This window comes from Orycteropus afer, unplaced genomic scaffold, assembly GCF_000298275.1.
Source record: "Orycteropus afer afer isolate SDZICR_OR568_19922 unplaced genomic scaffold, OryAfe1.0 scaffold00344, whole genome shotgun sequence".
NCBI classification, from domain to species: domain Eukaryota; kingdom Metazoa; phylum Chordata; class Mammalia; order Tubulidentata; family Orycteropodidae; genus Orycteropus; species Orycteropus afer.
This window is the reverse complement of record NW_006921931.1, coordinates 1,267,891-1,285,785: the sequence shown is the minus strand read 5'-3', so window position 1 is coordinate 1,285,785 and position 17,895 is coordinate 1,267,891. Positions and strand designations below refer to the sequence as shown.

The 17,895-nt window shown below is 33.3% G+C and overlaps 1 protein-coding gene across 1 annotated transcript in view; it reads left to right on the top strand.

Moving 5' to 3' along the window:
- Positions 1–17,895, top strand: part of EML4 (EMAP like 4) — a 123,505-nt gene that overhangs the window by 34,868 nt on the left and 70,742 nt on the right. Inside the window, exons 4-7 of the mRNA XM_042782495.1 lie at positions 832–961; positions 4,260–4,433; positions 9,373–9,398; positions 9,600–9,632. Of these exons, the coding sequence (XP_042638429.1) occupies positions 832–961; positions 4,260–4,433; positions 9,373–9,398; positions 9,600–9,632 (363 nt within the window). The remainder of the gene's footprint in view (positions 1–831; positions 962–4,259; positions 4,434–9,372; positions 9,399–9,599; positions 9,633–17,895) is intronic.

The window sequence follows — 17,895 nt, the reverse complement described above, 5'->3', positions numbered from 1 at the left end:
CAAGGCAGTATTACTACGGAAGTAGATTGCTTAACCTTCCTTCTGAGGAGTGGCTGGTGGGCTAGGAATCACTATATAAGGAAGCACCATAGGTGATTATGGTACAAGTGGTCCTCAACATACCTATTCTTGTAAAATGCAGTTGATACCACCATGTTTGGAATACTCTACTGTGCCAAATATGTTAGTCCTTATACATAACGATTTACATCATCTGGATTTTTATAAAGAGAAACAAACGTGAGATAGGCCATTTTACTTGTGTGTGCGTGTGAGAAAACAGGGTCCAAAAATTAAAAAATATTTACTATTCCCAAATCTTTAAAAAATTTGACCTTTAGTCAGTATGATTGCCTATGACTTTAAGTCTTACACAAATATACCCATCACACATTTAATCCAACTCTTCTACTATTATAAATTAATAAAGCAGAGGTTACTTTTTATAGGTATGCTTTTTTTGTGTCTGGTAATATTCCAGGATTTAACATTTATGGTTTCAGGAGTATCTGAGATACCTCTGAAGGTCCATGACATGTGGGGATTGTGGTTTACTTGAGGACTTGAATCATGTGTTTTAAAATTTGGTAAGGTGTGGAAGACAAACTATTTAGCTAGAGAATGAATCTAGCTACAATTTAGCAACTTGTGGCTTTTCTGAAGTTCTGTTTTGATAAGATCAAATCTTGAGACAGTAATATTGTATGCTGCATGCCATGGTGGCATTCTGCTTACTAGTTCTAAACGTTAATGGACTGAACTTCAGAACTCCAGTATTTGAGAAATATTTTGAAGATTGATAGAGATTTTTTTTTTCTTAACCATCTTTAGGCCAGCCAAGCCTTCGAGAAGCTATTTCTATGTCCTGTATAACCAATGGCAGTGGTGGAAACAGAAAACCAACTCATACCAGCTCTGTCTCAATTGCAAGAAAAGAAACTTTTTCATCTGCTGCTAAAAGGTACCTATTTATAAGAGATAAAAAAGCTAATATTGCAAAATTGTATGAGTTGATAAATCAGTCCGCTTCTGTAAAGAATATGAAATAGAGTTGTGTGGAATCCAAGTGAGTCTGTCCTTTGAATTTTTTAACTCAAAATGTAGAGATATCCAACCTACCTCTTTCAGTTTGTGTTCATTGTACCTTATGAGTTGTGTGAGGAGACTTTTGGTTCTGCCTAAAAGAAGGAAAGTAATTTCATTACTTGGTTTTGTTTTGTTTCTTTTTAATAAATATTTATTGATGGAGTTTATTTAATGTTTGATACAGCATTTTAACCCTTTCATGACCCAATTATTTCCCACTTTAAATTTTTTGTTGACACCATATGTTTTCATTAATGGAAGGCATGCTGTGAATCAAGGAGCATTTCTGAAATTTTGTTATAAAATACAGGTTTTGATGCATACAGTGTAGGACATATATGTCCCTCTGGACTCTGCACCACCTTCTAGAACCCTTGACAGGTGCACACAATTTAGGGCATCTGAAAATTCAGTATTCATATGCACATGGAAACATTGCAAGAACGGCAGCTTCCAAGTAATGCACAAGAACCCAGAAATATATTCACAAGACTGACTTCTCAGTAAAAGAGACGAAAAAGTCTTGCAAAATCACACCTCCAGGATGTGTCTCACCTCATACAATACCTTTTAAAAACAGTAATTTGCAGCACATGCTATTCTATTTGAAACAGTTATACAAGTCACCTTCTGACAGTTGCCCAGTAAACCCCAGAGGAGGAAAATGTCAGTAGATGCTGTATGTCCTGTTGGTCATGAAAGGGTTAAAAATGAAACTGGATTTGGCCATATATATCAACAGTATTGGGAGATTAAATGTTACACTTTTTAAATTCTTTAGCATGACTTATAAAATCAAAGCTTAACTCAAAATACTAGTATTGTGTTATATACATTTGGCTGCCAACAGAAAGTTGGCAGTTCAAACCCACTGGCCACTCCACAAAAGGAAGATGAGGCAATCTACTTCCATAAAGATTTACAGCCTTAGAACTTCAGTGGGGGTTGCTATGAGTCAGAATTGACTAGATGGCAGTGGGTTTGGTTTTATGCATGTGCTTCTGTTTGGGCATGGTGGGCAAGGATGCAGTAGAAATACTGTAATATGAAAATTTTAGTAGTTACAGATTTGGATTCTGTATGTTCTTTTCATGAACTAATTAATGAGATCTATTGTTCCATTAAAATTGTTTATAGAATTTTCCTCTTTTGTGTAATTCTTAGCAGATTATTCCATATAGAGTTTGGAGAGGCTATATGTAAGATTACATAATCTTACAGTATTTTCTTAATCTTACAATTATTTTCTTCAGAGAATGGGGAAACACCTTAAACATCAAAAACCTTAAGTAATAGAATGATACTTAACAATATACTGATAGAAAATGGCTACCTCCATAAGCTAATGTCGGTGATGGAACTATTCTTCAGTGTGGATTTAAATGTTTAACCAAACAGTTGACTACGGAATAGTGAAGAAATGATAAGATCTTTAGGTATTTTTTAAATCTCTTCTAGAATTCAGTCTTTGAAATCATTGTCATTGTCAGTAAACTTCCATGTTTTACCCAGTAATAGTCCAGATCCAGCCCATTGTCTTACATAGCTCTAATTGTGTACTGTGATTGGTATTATGCATAATCTATAAGACTAGCAAAAATCTAAGACCAGCTAAGTTCGTTACCTCATGATGCAGGAACTCTTGTTTTCTGCTTTTTAACAACGTAAGAGGAAAATATGTTCTAGGTTGAACTGGACCCACATGAAAATAGTGGCTTATGCATTCAGGATAGTTGAAATGCCAAAAAGAAAAAAAACTTAACTTTTTTTTGTCTTTTTAAATTTCAAAGTTAATCTGATATATTGAAGATAGAATTGTATTTTTTAGCATATGCTTTAAATAAAATTGAACATGAAATAATCAAGGGCCAGTTTAAAGTTACCTGTCAGAATCAAGTCGGATTAAGAAATGTCACACTCAAAATTGTATTGTAACATTTTCATCCATTACAATGAAATAGTTAAATTGTGTATACCATGTGTATTTGTTTAAAATGTTCTTGAGCACACTTCCTTATACATTGTGTATTTTATAGTCAAATTATAAAATGTGCTTTGAATTAAGACGTATAAACAGTTGATAGTTTTTTGCCTTTTCAACCTGGAATTCAAATTTTGATTTCATTTGCTTTGTAATATTTTCAAGAATGTTTGTGCAGTAGAAGCATTCTTTATCCAATGTGATGGGAATGTCAGTTCATTTATCACATATCAAAGCATAGAATTTAAAAAATGATAACATAAATGTATATTTATATGTGTTCATTTGTCTATTTTTATGAAAAGCCAAACTTCCTACACCTTTTCTTTGCAGAGTTGAGTCTCTGATCAGATTCCTTGTTGAATGTCTTACATCAAATACACCCACAAATCATTTAAAAATAATTTTTAGTTTCATTTATCAAAACAAAGTTAGACATTTAAAACTCACAACACAATTTGAGTTAGGACTCTTTCTATGATGTTTTCTCTCAGCCTTTTTTTATTGTCTTACTGAACCCAAATTTGATGGCAGTTTTTTTAGTAATTCATTCTTAATGGAGTTTTTCCAGAACATTCAACTTAGTTTCCATAGCAATTATAATTCTCTTTTTCTTGTATATTTTATTTCTTTTTAACTTAACTAACTTACATAATTAAAATAAGTACAAGTGGCATAAACAGGATTGGAAGTAAAGACAGCTGACTAGTGTTAAGTTTAAAGTCAGCTGGTGGGAGCAGAAGTTTATAAGAGCAATAGGAGACTTAACTAGAGAATAACTCACTAAACAGGAGCATGTAGTGGGCCTTGGGCATTAGTATATTTTAAAGAAAGAAATGGAAAATGTCGCTAATCCTTCGATTTAGGTAAATTGAGGTCAGTTAAGAGAGCTTCTGTTGTCTCCCAAAATCTGCTAAGATGACAAAATGCTTTAGAAGCCATTTCAGTCTAAAGTGGTGTCTACATAGGATCTATTGCTTAAGAATTCCTATAACTTCTTCATGGAAGATTTTAATAGCTTCCAGAATTTTCAAAGAAATTTATTTTCATTATTGAGTAAAACCAGTGAAAATTGTATTAGCTATATATGACTTAGGATTTTTAATTATATAATTATCATTTTTCCATCATTTGATTTATGTTTTTCGCTTGTTTAAATATGTGTTGTTCCATGTTATACTTTATTTTACAGCGGTACAGAAAAAAAGAAAGAAAAACCACAAGGACAGAGAGAGAAAAAAGAGGAATCTCACTCTAATGATCAAAGTCCACAAATTCGAGCATCACCTTCTCCCCAGCCCTCTTCACAGCCTCTCCAAATACACAGACAAACTCAAGAAAGCAAGAATTCTACTCCCACCAAAAGGTTTTAACTGTCCCTGAGTACAGAGCTAGAGAATGGTTGTAATGGTACCTAAATTCTGTGACTTGGGAAAAAGTTAGCTATCCATGAGTTCTGAGAAAAAAGCCTGGTGGCGTTTTTTCTTCTTCTTTGTTGTTGTGATCTTTATTTTAGCACATTTGGAAATGAGATTATATTCAAAATTTCTCAATTAAGACCTTAAAAAATAATCAAACTAAGTTATAAACTTAATCTGATAAAAGACAGGTAAAATAAGCTCTTCTAAAACCACAACAGAACATTTTCATAATAAGATTATAGACTACATTTTCAGTTTTTATGTAACTATGAATAAATATATAACCGTGGATACAAAATTGCTGTATTTAATTATCCTCACCATATTTTGGCACCATTACAACCTTCAGCTTGCAAGGGCTCTTCTCAACAAATGGCTCTTCATTATGGCTTCATCTCAGTTTCAATTTTGGGTTTTGGGAGAATAAGTTCTTGCTGGAGTAGAGAAATGAATCTATGTCATCTGATCTTTTCTATGCTGAGGGCTTGCTTGAGGGCTTCTCTCTGTGTCTGTAATAATTAGTATTTTAAAGTTATGAGAGAGGGAGAAGGGAGAAATACTCTAACGTGTGTGGTCCTAAATTGGGGATCTAAACCTGCATGCTGGAAGTTCAGTGCTGTCTAAGTTGAGTTCTCTAGAGGAGCAAAACTAGTGAGATGTATAGAGAGAAAGAGAAATTCACTTCAAGGAAATGGATCACACAGTTGTAAAGCTGACAAGTCCCAAATCCATAGATCAGGCAGCAGGCTGGAGATCTCTATTGGCTCACCGTATTTGCTAGGATTGATGAATCCAGAATCTGCAGGTCAGGTGACAGGCGGGAGACTTCTGCAGGCTTAACGTTTCAGGAACTGGAGGTCATGTGATGAGAAATATACAGGGTCAAGAGAGAGTGAGCTCTACCAGAATATCCATTTATATTCTGGAAGCAGACTATATCCCTAAGGAAACTTCCCTTTCAGTTGATTGATTGATCACATCAGATCATATTATGGACAGTGATGTGATTATATTACATTATGGAACAGCAACCAGTCGAAACCACTGAGAATCATAACTTACCCAAGTTAGCTGTCAGAAATGCTGACAGATGCCTTGTAATCAAATATTTGAGCCAATTTTATGATATGTGACTGTTTTGGAAATGCTGATGTAAGCTTTACTATCAGTTATTTTATTTTCATAATTTGGAAATCTTAGGAAAATATTAAGCCATTTAAGAATTTATTAGGATTTTAGCAAAATAAATGACAGTCATTCTGAAAAGGTTTAGAAGTATTATTTATTTCATCAGTTTAATGTTTTGCCTGTTCTCTAATGGAAATTTGGAAAGCAAAACACCCTTCATCTGATTGACGCATGTTTAACATTTACAAAATGCTTTGTCTTTGTGTCGCCCACAGATTCTTAACTCTGTCTAAATGGTTTATAATTCCTCTGCCTGGTCTCATGAAATTTTCCTTGGATATAGCCTATTAATCGCTTTGCAACTTTGCTTTTTGCTTGGATAAAAGATGACTTTTTATAATAGTCTCTTTAAGGTTCTGATTTGACTTGATATCTTCTTAGTTCCAGGATCTTTTTTTCAGCATCTTAAGGGTTCCTGGAAATGTGCTTGCCATTCTAAATTACTCTTTGGATTTATTGTTGCATGATGTTTTAAAGACTGGATGAGTTGTAGGGTAGTTAGCAATGCAGCCCCCCAAAATCTATTAATTTAAAATTTTCAATTATAAATTTAGGAAATCATTTTTTATAATATCATAGTCTTGTATCTTGTTTACTTCAGATCAGTGATAAAATTATATATAATCATAGACAAAAGTTTTAGTCCTGTAATTTATTTAGAAATCATCATTTGTGCTATATATAATTTGATTATATGAAGACATAAGAAAAAGTGGAGGCCTAGTAATTCAGTGACTGTAAAAAAGTGTAGTTGTTTTTGTAACTATAAATTATAAGAATTATTAATCCAGAGATTAAACGATAAGAAATTTTTCTTTAACAATAAAAAGTACAGATATTTTTCAAGTAATGTTTGTCTTAATGAATTTTAAAAATAATAGTGACAATTATAATACAGATTTGGTAATTGCCTTGTTAAATGCCTTCACTCATCCAGGAAGAACCTTTCAACTAATTTTTTTCTTCTGTTTTTAAATTAGCTTTAAGGAAATGTTAGGTGTTACTTTATGTTGTCTTTAAACTGTCAAATTACATGTCATTGTTACAAAATTTTTCTCTAAGAAATTAGTGTTTTTTGTAGCACAAAATTATAGCCACCTGCTAAAAGGCTTTTATTTATGGGAAAATTCAGTTGATAATAATAATAAATTATAGAGAGCAACATCAACATCAAAATTACTAAAATCGGAATACAAAAATCAGTTATGTTTCTATGCTCTAGAAAATAACAATTAGAATAGGAAATTAAGAAAACAGTTCCATTTACAATAGCATCTAAAAATTAAAATATCTAAAGTAAATTTAATTAAGGAGGTGAAAGACTTGTACACTGAAAACTATAGAACATTGTTGAATGAAATTAAAGAAGACCTAAATAAATAGAAAGATATCCACGTTCATGATTTGGAAAACTTACTATGTCAAGAATGATTTAAGGTGTCATTACTACCAAAAGCAATGTACAGATTCAGTGCAACCCCTTTGAAAATTCTAAATCTTTTGTACAGAAATGGAAAAGCCGGCTTTAATAGCCTCAATCCTCAGTAGCCAGATCCAGAGTAGCCAAAGCAATCTTTAAAAAGAACATAGTTGGAGAAGTCATATTTCTTGATTTAGTACTTACTAGTAAACTACAGGAGTCAAAGCAGTGTGGTACTGGGATAAAGGATACCTATATAGATCAGTGGGAGCTCTGGTGGCGTAGTACATAAGCCATGTCACTGCTAACCAGAAGGCTGGCAGTTCAGACCCACTGGCCACTCCTCGGAAAGAAGGTTGGGCAATCTACTTTCGTAGTAATATCGCCTCAGAAACCCAAGGAGGGGTCACTGTGAGTCAGATCTGACTCGACGGTAGTGCGTATATAGACCAGTGGAATAGAATTGAGAGTCCAGAAATAAACCCATACATCTATGGCCAATTGATTTTCAACAAGGGTGCCACAAAAGAAAAGTCTCTTCAGTAGATGGTGGTGGGATAAGTGGATATGCACATGCAAAAGAATGAAGTTGGACTCCTACCTCACACCATATACAAAAATAAGAATGCATCAAGGACCTAAAGAGCTAAAACCACCCAATTCCTAGAAGAAAACATAGGGGTAAATCTTCATGACTTTTAATTTGGCAGTGGATTCTTAGATATACCAAATACAAAGAAGAAAAGAAAACATAAATAAATTAGACTTCATCAATATTAAAACTTTTGTGCATCAAATGACATTATTAAGAAAGTGAATAGATAGCATTCAGAATAAGAAAATATTAGCAAATTATATACTATTCTAATAAGGATTTAATATCTAGAATATGTAAAGAATTTTTACAACTTAACAAAAAAGATTAAACAGTTAATCTTTTTAATGACAGATTAACAATTTAAAAATGAACAGAGATCTTTAATTAACATTTCTCCAAAGAAAGTATGTAAATGACCAATAAACACATGAGAAGATGCTCAACATTATTAGTCATTACAGAAAGGCAAATCAAAACCACTGTGATCTGCCACTTCACACCTGCTAAGATACCTCTTATCCAAAAAAAAAAAAGTATTGGTGAGAGTGCTGAAAAATTGGAACCCTAAGTTTTTGAGGGTTGCTTGTGGCAATGTAAAAAGGTACCGCCACTGTGGAAAACAGTTTGTTGGTTTCTCACAAAGTTAAGCCTAGAATTATCATATCTAACAATTCTACTTCTAGTTATATACCCAAAAGAACTGAAAGCAGAGAGTGAGACCAGTGTTCTTTACCATTATTCATAACACCCAAAAAGTGGAAACCTAAGTGTTTGCCAACAGATAAATGGATAAACAAAATGTGGTATTGTACATATAATGGAATATTAAGTCATAAAAATAAATGAAGTTCTAGTACATGGTACAACATGCTAAATCAAATAAGCCAGACACAAAGCACAAATACTGTGATTGTATGTTTATCTTTGTATCTTCAGTAGGCAAATTCATAGAGACAGAAAGCAGATTAGCCATTACCAGGGTTGGGATAAAGGGAAATGAATTGTTACTGCATGATACTAGGGTACAGAGTTTATTTGGGGTGATGAAAAAGTTTTAGAAATAAATAATAGTGATGATTACACACATTGTGAATGTAAATAATGCCACTAAAGTATACATTTAAAAATGGTTGAAATAGCTAATGTTATGTTATATATATTCTAGCACAGTAAATTTTAAAAATTAGTATCAAAGTTATAGAAGTAAAGGCAAGTATTATACTTCAGTTTTGTCTAAAAATTAACAATTCTTTGACTCTGTGTGTGCAGTTATATGCCTGGTTTGGATTTTATTTTTTTAAACTATTATAATTTAATTTGTATCTTTTTCTTTTAAGTCTTCTAAGAAAGCTGTATCTTCCTATTAATGCTCTCCTATTCAAATAATAAATCTCATGATACCATGAGATTTGAGCATTATTATTATTCAAAAGTTTTTTCTGTGCTTTCACTGCTTAGTGAATTTATAGAGGAATAGTCACTGTTTTTCAAAACAGTGTTGTGTTCTTGGTTGAGACCAATGAGAGAGACTTTAAAAAGTACTTATGCCTTGATTTCACTTTTAGCAATTTGCTTGGGATGTAGCCTAGGCATAGAAGCTTTGAGTTTCTTCAGGTGATTTTAGTGGTCAGCCAAATAAAATTATAAAATAAATATGTTCTTTAAATTCCTTTTTTAGGCATAAAGATGTCATCATCAACCAAGGTAAATTAGATACCTTTTAAAAATTTTATTTATCTTGCTTTTCTACATTTAATTCTTGTTGATAATTGATAAGAATGTTGACTTATTTTAGTTCAGTGTTATTTATTAGCTCATATTAATCAAGGAGATGTGTGTTACTATAGTTACTTTAAGAAAATGCCCAGGTTTTATTGTAAGACATGTCATTTTTGTCTCAACCAGCAAAAATGTCAACCCGCGAAAAAAACAGCCAAGGTAAGAATAAGCTACACAGTTGGTTGCCCTCTAAGTTAATTTCTTCCTGGATCTCTTATTTGGCTTTTCGTTATTTAGACTTCCCCAACTTTCCTCTTAATAAAAGGAAATGTCATGGTAATTTGAATTAATGAATTTGACTACCTTAAAAAATAATCTATTTTATTTCTGTAAGATCTGAAGATTCAAGGTGAATAGTAGAAGTAAATACATTACTACAAAGAGGTGTAGACTACTAAAGGAATTTTTCCCCTTTAAAAAAAGTTGTACTCAGAAAAGCCATTTAAAAGATTGATAAATTTTAACTCAATTTCCTGTCTTGCCAACTTCATTGCAAATAATCACTCATTTCTTGAAGCTAAGACTGAAGATATATTGAGTCTCGCAAATCCATTTCCTCTTAAATATTTCTTTTATATTAATGGTAATTTCTGGCTACTTGCTGTTGTTGGCTTGTTCTGACCAAAAAAGGAGAACATACTTTTTATAAATGTATATTTTATTTTAATTACATAGTAGGTAAGTTTTATATATCAATTTTACACTCTCCTTAGATTGCCTGCAAATTTAATTGAAGCATGCTATTGTAAATGAAAGCATGCCCTCTCTGTGCATGCTTTCTGCAGCTCATTTCTCTGTCATGGTTATCTTTATTATCTGGGGTTTTATGTTACCCAGCTACAATGTGGTTAAATTATTTGTAGCAATTTAATCTTAATTTCTATGAATTATTACTTCCTTTGGCTCTAATAAGAAAATAAATATTTATTATTTTCTTTGGACATTTTTTACATAGACATTCTGAATAGTTGAATTTTGCTAGTATTCTTTAGTTGTACCTTACTTACTTTCTCCCTCCTTTATATATAATAAATAAAGATTAATTAGAGAACTCTGGTGGCATAGTGCCTGGGGCATTTGATTGCTAACCAGAAGGTTGGCGGTTCAAACCCACCAGCCACTCTCGGAAGGAAGGTTGGGCAATCTACTTCCATCGTGATACCACCTCAGAAACCCAAGGAGAGGTCACTATGAGTCGATGGCAGTGTCCATTTTTGTCTGTCCATATAGATTAATTAATGGTTGAGGAATTTTAAGGAAGGATAAATTTTATTTCCTAGGATAATTCTTATTTGCATTATATAGTTTTTTTTTTTTTTTTTTTTTTTTAGCAGAGTCATTGATGTATAGTAGAAAGAGCAATGAATGAGGAGTCACTGCGTTTAATATTTGGTCCTGGCTCTTCTACATAACACCCTCGTGACTCAGGCCAAGTGACAATGTGTCTGAGAAATTTTCCAGTCTGAGAATAAAAACTATAAAGCTTGCTTTACTTGGCTGCTGAAGGAAGAAATAGTAGATACGAAAATACCTTAAAATAGAAAACACTGTAACTATGACAAGGTATTATTAGGTATTTTTCTAAAGAGCTTTAAGTCATAAAATCCTTAGAAGGTGAATGAGGAAGGGCTACCTACGTCTTTCTTATGTTGTGGTAATTTCTTTAGAAGAAAAAAGGTACTTAGAATTGGTGTATAAAATGAGTGGTTGGTGTTGGTGACATAATTTTCAGAAATACTCAGGTAAACAAGTAGGTTAGTGTTTTAAATGAAAGAGGATTGCTACAGATGCATCACTAAATGTGGTGTTTAGCCAGTGTCCAGGGTGGAATGAAAAGCTGGAAAAGGATATAGGAAATAAGTTATATTTTGTTATAAGAATTTTAACTCAAATAGATTATCCCAGATGTTCGAATTTGATAACATCAAATGTTGCTTGCATTAACTCTGATTTTTGGAATCTGAGTCTTTTATTTTGCCATTTCAATTAGCTATATCTTATCAAGAGAATAAACTTAATTATAAAGCATATTTGCAAGGACACTTCTTGAGCTTTAGTCTTTTCTGTAGTTCCGTCTTTTGACTGAGATTGTGGCAAGTCCTAAGGAAAGATGTGGTTAGATTCTAGATAGTTAGTTAGTCTTGGTTGGTTAAATGTTAGATATAAAAAAAAAAAAAAAAGAAAATCTAGTTGAAGTAGATGTGTGGAAAAGAATAGGGGTTTGTTTTTGGACAGGTTGTACCTGCATTGTCTGTAGAGTTGTATAGAAGGCAAATTGTATACATGTGTAAGCTCATGGATTTTGGAGTCAGAGACTTATTACACAATTTACTTAGTTATGTGACCTTAAGCAGATTTCTTCAACCTCCCTGAGTTTTTGTTTTATCAGTAATTGAGACAGTAGTAGTTAACTTCAAAGTATTATTATAAAGATTGAAGATAACAATAAAGTGTTTAAATAAAGTATGTTGGTACATTGTACCAAATATATTTTTGTTATTAATATGTAAAAAGCTGGCAGTATAACCTTGCAATCAACTGTGTTTAGTGAGATGAAAAGAGAGCCAGTATGCAGATGATACTCATTTGACATAAATTTGAGGTATGTTTAACACTTTGGTATTCATTTCACAGCAAATTATTCTTTTATTTTAGGTATTAATCCCAAATATCTGTCATGTTGTACAACCTTTTGAAAATATGATTGATTTCTTTAGCTCTCTTTTGACAATGACAACTTTGATTTCTTCCAAGGCATCTACTTTGACTTGGGAAAAAGCCTGTTAACATTTGGTACATTTAGGTGAGTGGGAGCAGAGAAAACTTTACTAAAAAGGCCTGTGTCCTTAAGGAACAGCAGAACAGAAGAGCGAGCCATGAAACTGCGTATTCTGATCATCACTTGGGCAGAGGAGGGAAATGTTAAAAAGCAATAGGAAGTAGAATGAGATGTACCCAGGGCAATCTCTGAGGCAGGGTGTGGAAGGAGGACATGCTATATTACTCAGAAGACTCTTCCTACCTCAGGTCTTTACCTAACCCAAATCCCAGAAGCCTAGACCTGTTTTCTTTACTCTTCTCCCTAGTTCTGCTGAGTTTTGTTCCCAGCACAGCATAGATAGTTTTGTTCCTAGCACATCAAGGTAAAGTTTTAATGTGTTTTCCTGTAGAACTGGGTTATTGTTAAATTTAGCAGTTGGTCTGAGTACAGTACTATTCATTTGGGGATTATTGATAAAATGTTTTTGAGCTAACTTGGGGGTTTAAAAGCATGTTTTATAAAATCATCTACTGGAGAAAATAGATCAGTCTGATGAATTTTATAATAAATCAGTACAGCCTATAAGCCTATCCATATAATAGTTGCATAGTATATTACGTTTTTAAAATAAAGGACAAAAAGTGTCACCCATCCCCATTATTTCTAGAGCAGAACGTGAATATCCACAAATTATTGTATGTAACTATTTCTTCAGGCTTGGATAATCGTAAATCAGTTTTCTCTGTAACATCTCAGACTTAACTGTATAGAATCAGCACATAATCAACTGTCTGGTCATGTTGCGAACCCTCAGTGACTCAGATCCCTATGGCAGGGAAATTTGCTTAATTGAGGAAAAGGAAACTCATCAATCACGAAATAACACTTAGTTCCTCTTACAGTGTTGCCTCACTGCTTTAATGTTAGATTCACTCTTGCTTAACTACCAAATCAGTGCAATGATATCTTAACTATATAGTTCTATGAAGATGTTTTCATAGTATCTTAGGGAATTGAGAGATTATAATAGATTTCTTCTAACTAGCTACCTACCTGTCTGACAAAAAAGGCTTCAGGTGAAAAATCTTTAAAAGTCATTTTGAAATAAGTACTGCTTAAAAATCTCAGTAATTTGTTGTAGCCAAACAGTTCAAATAATGCTAAAATAAGTAATATAAACACATTTATAAAATTAGGGAAAGAAAAAAACTTGAAAATTCTTGTCATTCTAACAGCTGTTACATATATAACAGTTATATAACAGTTCTTATCTGTTTCTTTATTGTCCTTTATCACATATACACTGTAAATATTCATTCACTTAACATTTATTTATTGAGTGTTTATTTTATCAGGCCCTGGCCTAGACACTTGGGGATACCACAGGTAAATAAAACAATGTCTGAGCTGTGTGGAATTTATATTCTAACCTACAAAAAAATAGATATTAAGTACTTAATATGTCAGGTGGTGAAATTATAAAAAAAAAAATAAGGGGAGTGGAGAATTGCTGTTTTATATAGGTTCATTAGAGAAGACATTTCTGATATGGTGACATTAAGTCACCTGAAGGAAGTGAGTGAAATATATGGCCATCGGGAAAAATAACTTCATGAACAGAGGAAATGACAAAAACCCAGAGGTAGGAGCTTGCCAGCTGTATTAAGGAGCAGTAAGGTATGTATACAATTTTGTATTTTTAGATTTGTTAGCCATTACATTTATAAAATAGTTTTATTCTAAGCCACAGAAGCTGCATTAGGCATCTCACCTAGGAAAGGGAAGCAAAGTGGTATAGTGGAAATAGTTTAAGAGTAAAAGACATGGAACCTAGAGAAGAAATGACTTGCATCACAGAAAGTAAAGGAGTGGAGAATCAGTTCCTACTGTGGCTAAAATTATGGGTGTGGGTGGAGAAGAACAAAAGTTCATTTACCAAAGAAAATTATGTAAAAAAGAAAAGAAACATTGTTCTGATAATAAATTTTCCCCCATACAACCTTGGGTCTCAGTTTCCGAACACATAATTGGATTTACATTAGACACCTCTAAGGTTTCTTCTGTAACTTTGTGATAGCTCTTTTATGCAGCAAATAGGAAGTGGAGAACAGCCCTCTCACTCACCCCCTCTACCTTCGCTACTTTGCTTTTAAAGAACGTGAATGTTCATGCTTTTGTTCAGTGTCTGGTGCTGTGTTTTCTGAGTTGTTAGTACCAGGCATGTTCTGTCTTAAAATCTAAGCACATCTGGGTGTAAACTGAATTTTATATCTAAATTTATAAGCTAAAATTTACCTATAAAAATATAGGTTAGCAATGTTACTGTCTCTAAGAAGGTATGCAGTTTGAAACAAACAAAAAAAGTTAAAAATAGAAAAGTCCTTAATTGAAATACAAATAGATGCTTTTTTGTTACTTAAAGGATACCTTCCCAATTTTAGAACTTAGGAAGAAAGATGCTAACTTTAAGTCTGCTTTAGTGTGGATAAACAGGAAGGGTAGGAAACCAAATATTGCATTTCCAAAGGATAACTACCATTTAGTTCTGAAATGTAGAAATTGGCCCATTTTAAATAAATTATTTAAGCATTACCTGGATCCCTAGGTCTGAATTTTGTCCAGATATTCTCTACATTTTAAAAGGAGATTCTCCCTTCTACTCACCCAAAAAAGAGACCTTCCTTTGTTGGAGATTTGAAAAAGAAAAAGAAAAAAGCCCGGAGAAGCAGAGCTCTGATTTCTCAATGTTGTGGTTGGTGGTAGCCATCTTCTAGATGAAAAATATATTTTAAAGCTGTTCATTTTTTTCCCCCCCAATATAATCTAACTTCTAAGATATATGTGTTCTTGGCATCTTCTTTCCTCAATTTCAGCTGAGAAAAACAGAGCAGACTGCCTCTTTTAGACTTTTCATGAGAAAATCTTAGTCTTATTCATATATATTATATTGTGGTTAAAGACTTTTCACCCATACTGTATTTTCACAACAATAGGTATAAATTATTAAATCCAAACTAGAAAATGCAACTGACTAGAAAATTTCCATTCCTCAAGCATCAGCAACCTTATAAGACAGACTAGAACTGGCCCATAGTGTTTCTAGATTGTAATCTGTTTTTTAAGTTTTTTATTGTGATTTGGGTGTGTATTTACAAAGCAGATTCATTTTATTCTCAATAGTTCATGCATATTTGGTTTCACGGCCATGATTATAGTTCCCTCAAGCATCAGTTAACTGAGATACTATAGTTAGAATTAGTTATGGTTATAATGCAGTTAGAAATCAGAAATGATGATTAGACTCCATGTTGTCTTCCTGGCTTTACTGATTATTAGTGTTTCCCTGAAGCATTTTGAAAAGAATTCTGAAACTTGTAATTAGGCTTAACTGGAAAAGGCATGGTAAGTTATATGCCACATCTTTGAACTATACTCAATAATTAGTTACAAGGAACAGTTTCACCAAAAATATGTTGATTGTAGTGTGCCATTGAGTTGATTTTGATTCCTAGCAACCCTATAAGACAGACTAGAACTGGCCCATAGTGTTTCTAGATTGTAATCTGTTTTTTAAGTTTTTTATTGTGATTTGGGTGTGTATTTACAAAGCAGATTCATTTTATTCTCAATAGTTCATGCATATTTGGTTTCACGGCCATGATTATAGTTCCCAACCATAAAAAGCTTTCCTCCTATCTCCTCCCTTTGACTGCCCCTTCCCTGTGCCTTTCTTATCTATGCATATCCTGTCTGTCTAACTTTCTCTCTGTACAAATGCTGCCCTTCTGATGTCTCATGGTTGATTGATCTAAGGGGTGAATCTCTCTGGGGTAGGTGTTCTGCTTGTAGCTTTTTCTACTGTTGAGCTGAGAGCCGTTCCATGGGACTGAGTCCAGTTACAGATCCGAAGGATAACCTGGGGCCATAGTTGTGAGGGTTCTACTAGTCTCCATCTGATGAGTAATTTTGGTCATTTTTGTTTTTGAATTTTGTTCCACATTTTTCCTCCCACTCCATCAAGGATCTCCAATTTTGATTCCTTTCCAGGTGGTTGGCATTGGTAGACGAGCACCATCTAGTTCCTCTAGTCTCTGTGAAGGCTAAGATCCCTATGGACCATCATATCCTTGGACTAATTGTTTGCAAATGACTTTGATTTTCTTAACTCTTCTTTGCTCCAAATGAGAGGAAACCAATAGTTGCATCTTAGATGGCTGTTCAAAAGCTTTTAAGACCCTAGTGGCTACTTACCAAAGTAGGATGTAGAGCAAGACTTTTATGTACTATCTTGTGCCATTTGAGCATGATGTCCCTAGAGACTATATTCCCAAGCCTACAGGCCTGCTGACTCTCTCCCTCAAGGTGTATGGTTGCTAGGCTGTAATCTTTATGTTAGCAGATTGCCAGATCTTTTCTCCTGTGGAGCTGCTAGCGAGTTCCAGTGCCAACCTTTCAGTTAGCAACCAAGCGCCATTGTACCACCAAGGTTTCTTGTTGTATTGATTATTTCCTTTAAACAATAACTTTTAAACTTTTTATTTAAAGATTGGAAAATATTTATTTCCAAAAATGAATACAAATAAATAGCAAGCACCCATATAGGTAACCCAGATGTATCAGGTGTTTACATTTTGCTTTATTTGATTCAGGGCTTTTTTTAAAAAAAGAAATAAAACATTAAAGTAGAACCCTTTCCCTTACTTCATTTAATCAGAATTTCATACACTGGTTTTCATTTTGTCCCCAGGTCTTCCTGCGTCTCTCTCTACTATAATTAATTGAGAAAACAGAGTTAGATAAAGATCCGAAGTTTCTTTTGTTTTTTAAAAAATAAAATCATACCAACTTAATACGGTCAGATAAAACAGAGAACTTTTGTTCCTTTATTTAGGGTTAAGATCATTTTTCCTAAGGATATGAGTGAATGATTTGAAGGCATTTTTGCCCCATTCAGAAAAGTTTTCCACAATAGAGCAAGTCTTTTAGAAGTTTTGTTTATCTGCTAATGTTGGAAATCGACTTCATTTTTACCTTTTCGTAAAGAAAGCCCTTTGCAGGCAATAAAAACAGTCTAACATGTTTACTTAAGCAAACTTCTGTATCTGAATATTTTCAGGTAATTTGTTGACCTCGGTTGTAAACAAAACAGAAAAGAATATTTGATTAAGGGAATTTTAGATGGAAGAAAGTAGGTAATTTTAAGTTGTGTTGTTACTGGAATTAGAGTTGATTTACATGTGCACAAAGCCTAGTTGTGTCTCTCTTGCAAGCTCCTAAGAAGCTGAGTTCAAGTCTTTTATATCTTCACTGTGTATCCTCATTCCCTCCACGCTAATTAACATGTAGTCAGTAACATTTGTAGCCAATAGAACTCTACGTATAGAGTGAATAAAATTGAGGTAACTTATTTTAGTGCTCAAAATTTTCTTCTTCTAGCCAGTAATATTAAGCACATAATATTTGGGACGCATCATACAAAAAAAAAAAAAACACCATGGCAAGATGGCGGACTAGGCAGAAAGACCGCACAGACCTTCTTCAACAAAGAAAAGAGAAACCAGTTAACACAGACACAGAAGATAATCCTGGACCCCTGAGCCTTGAAGGGAAGGATATAGAAGTGGACTAAACCCCAACTAGCAGAAGAATTTGCGTGAAAAT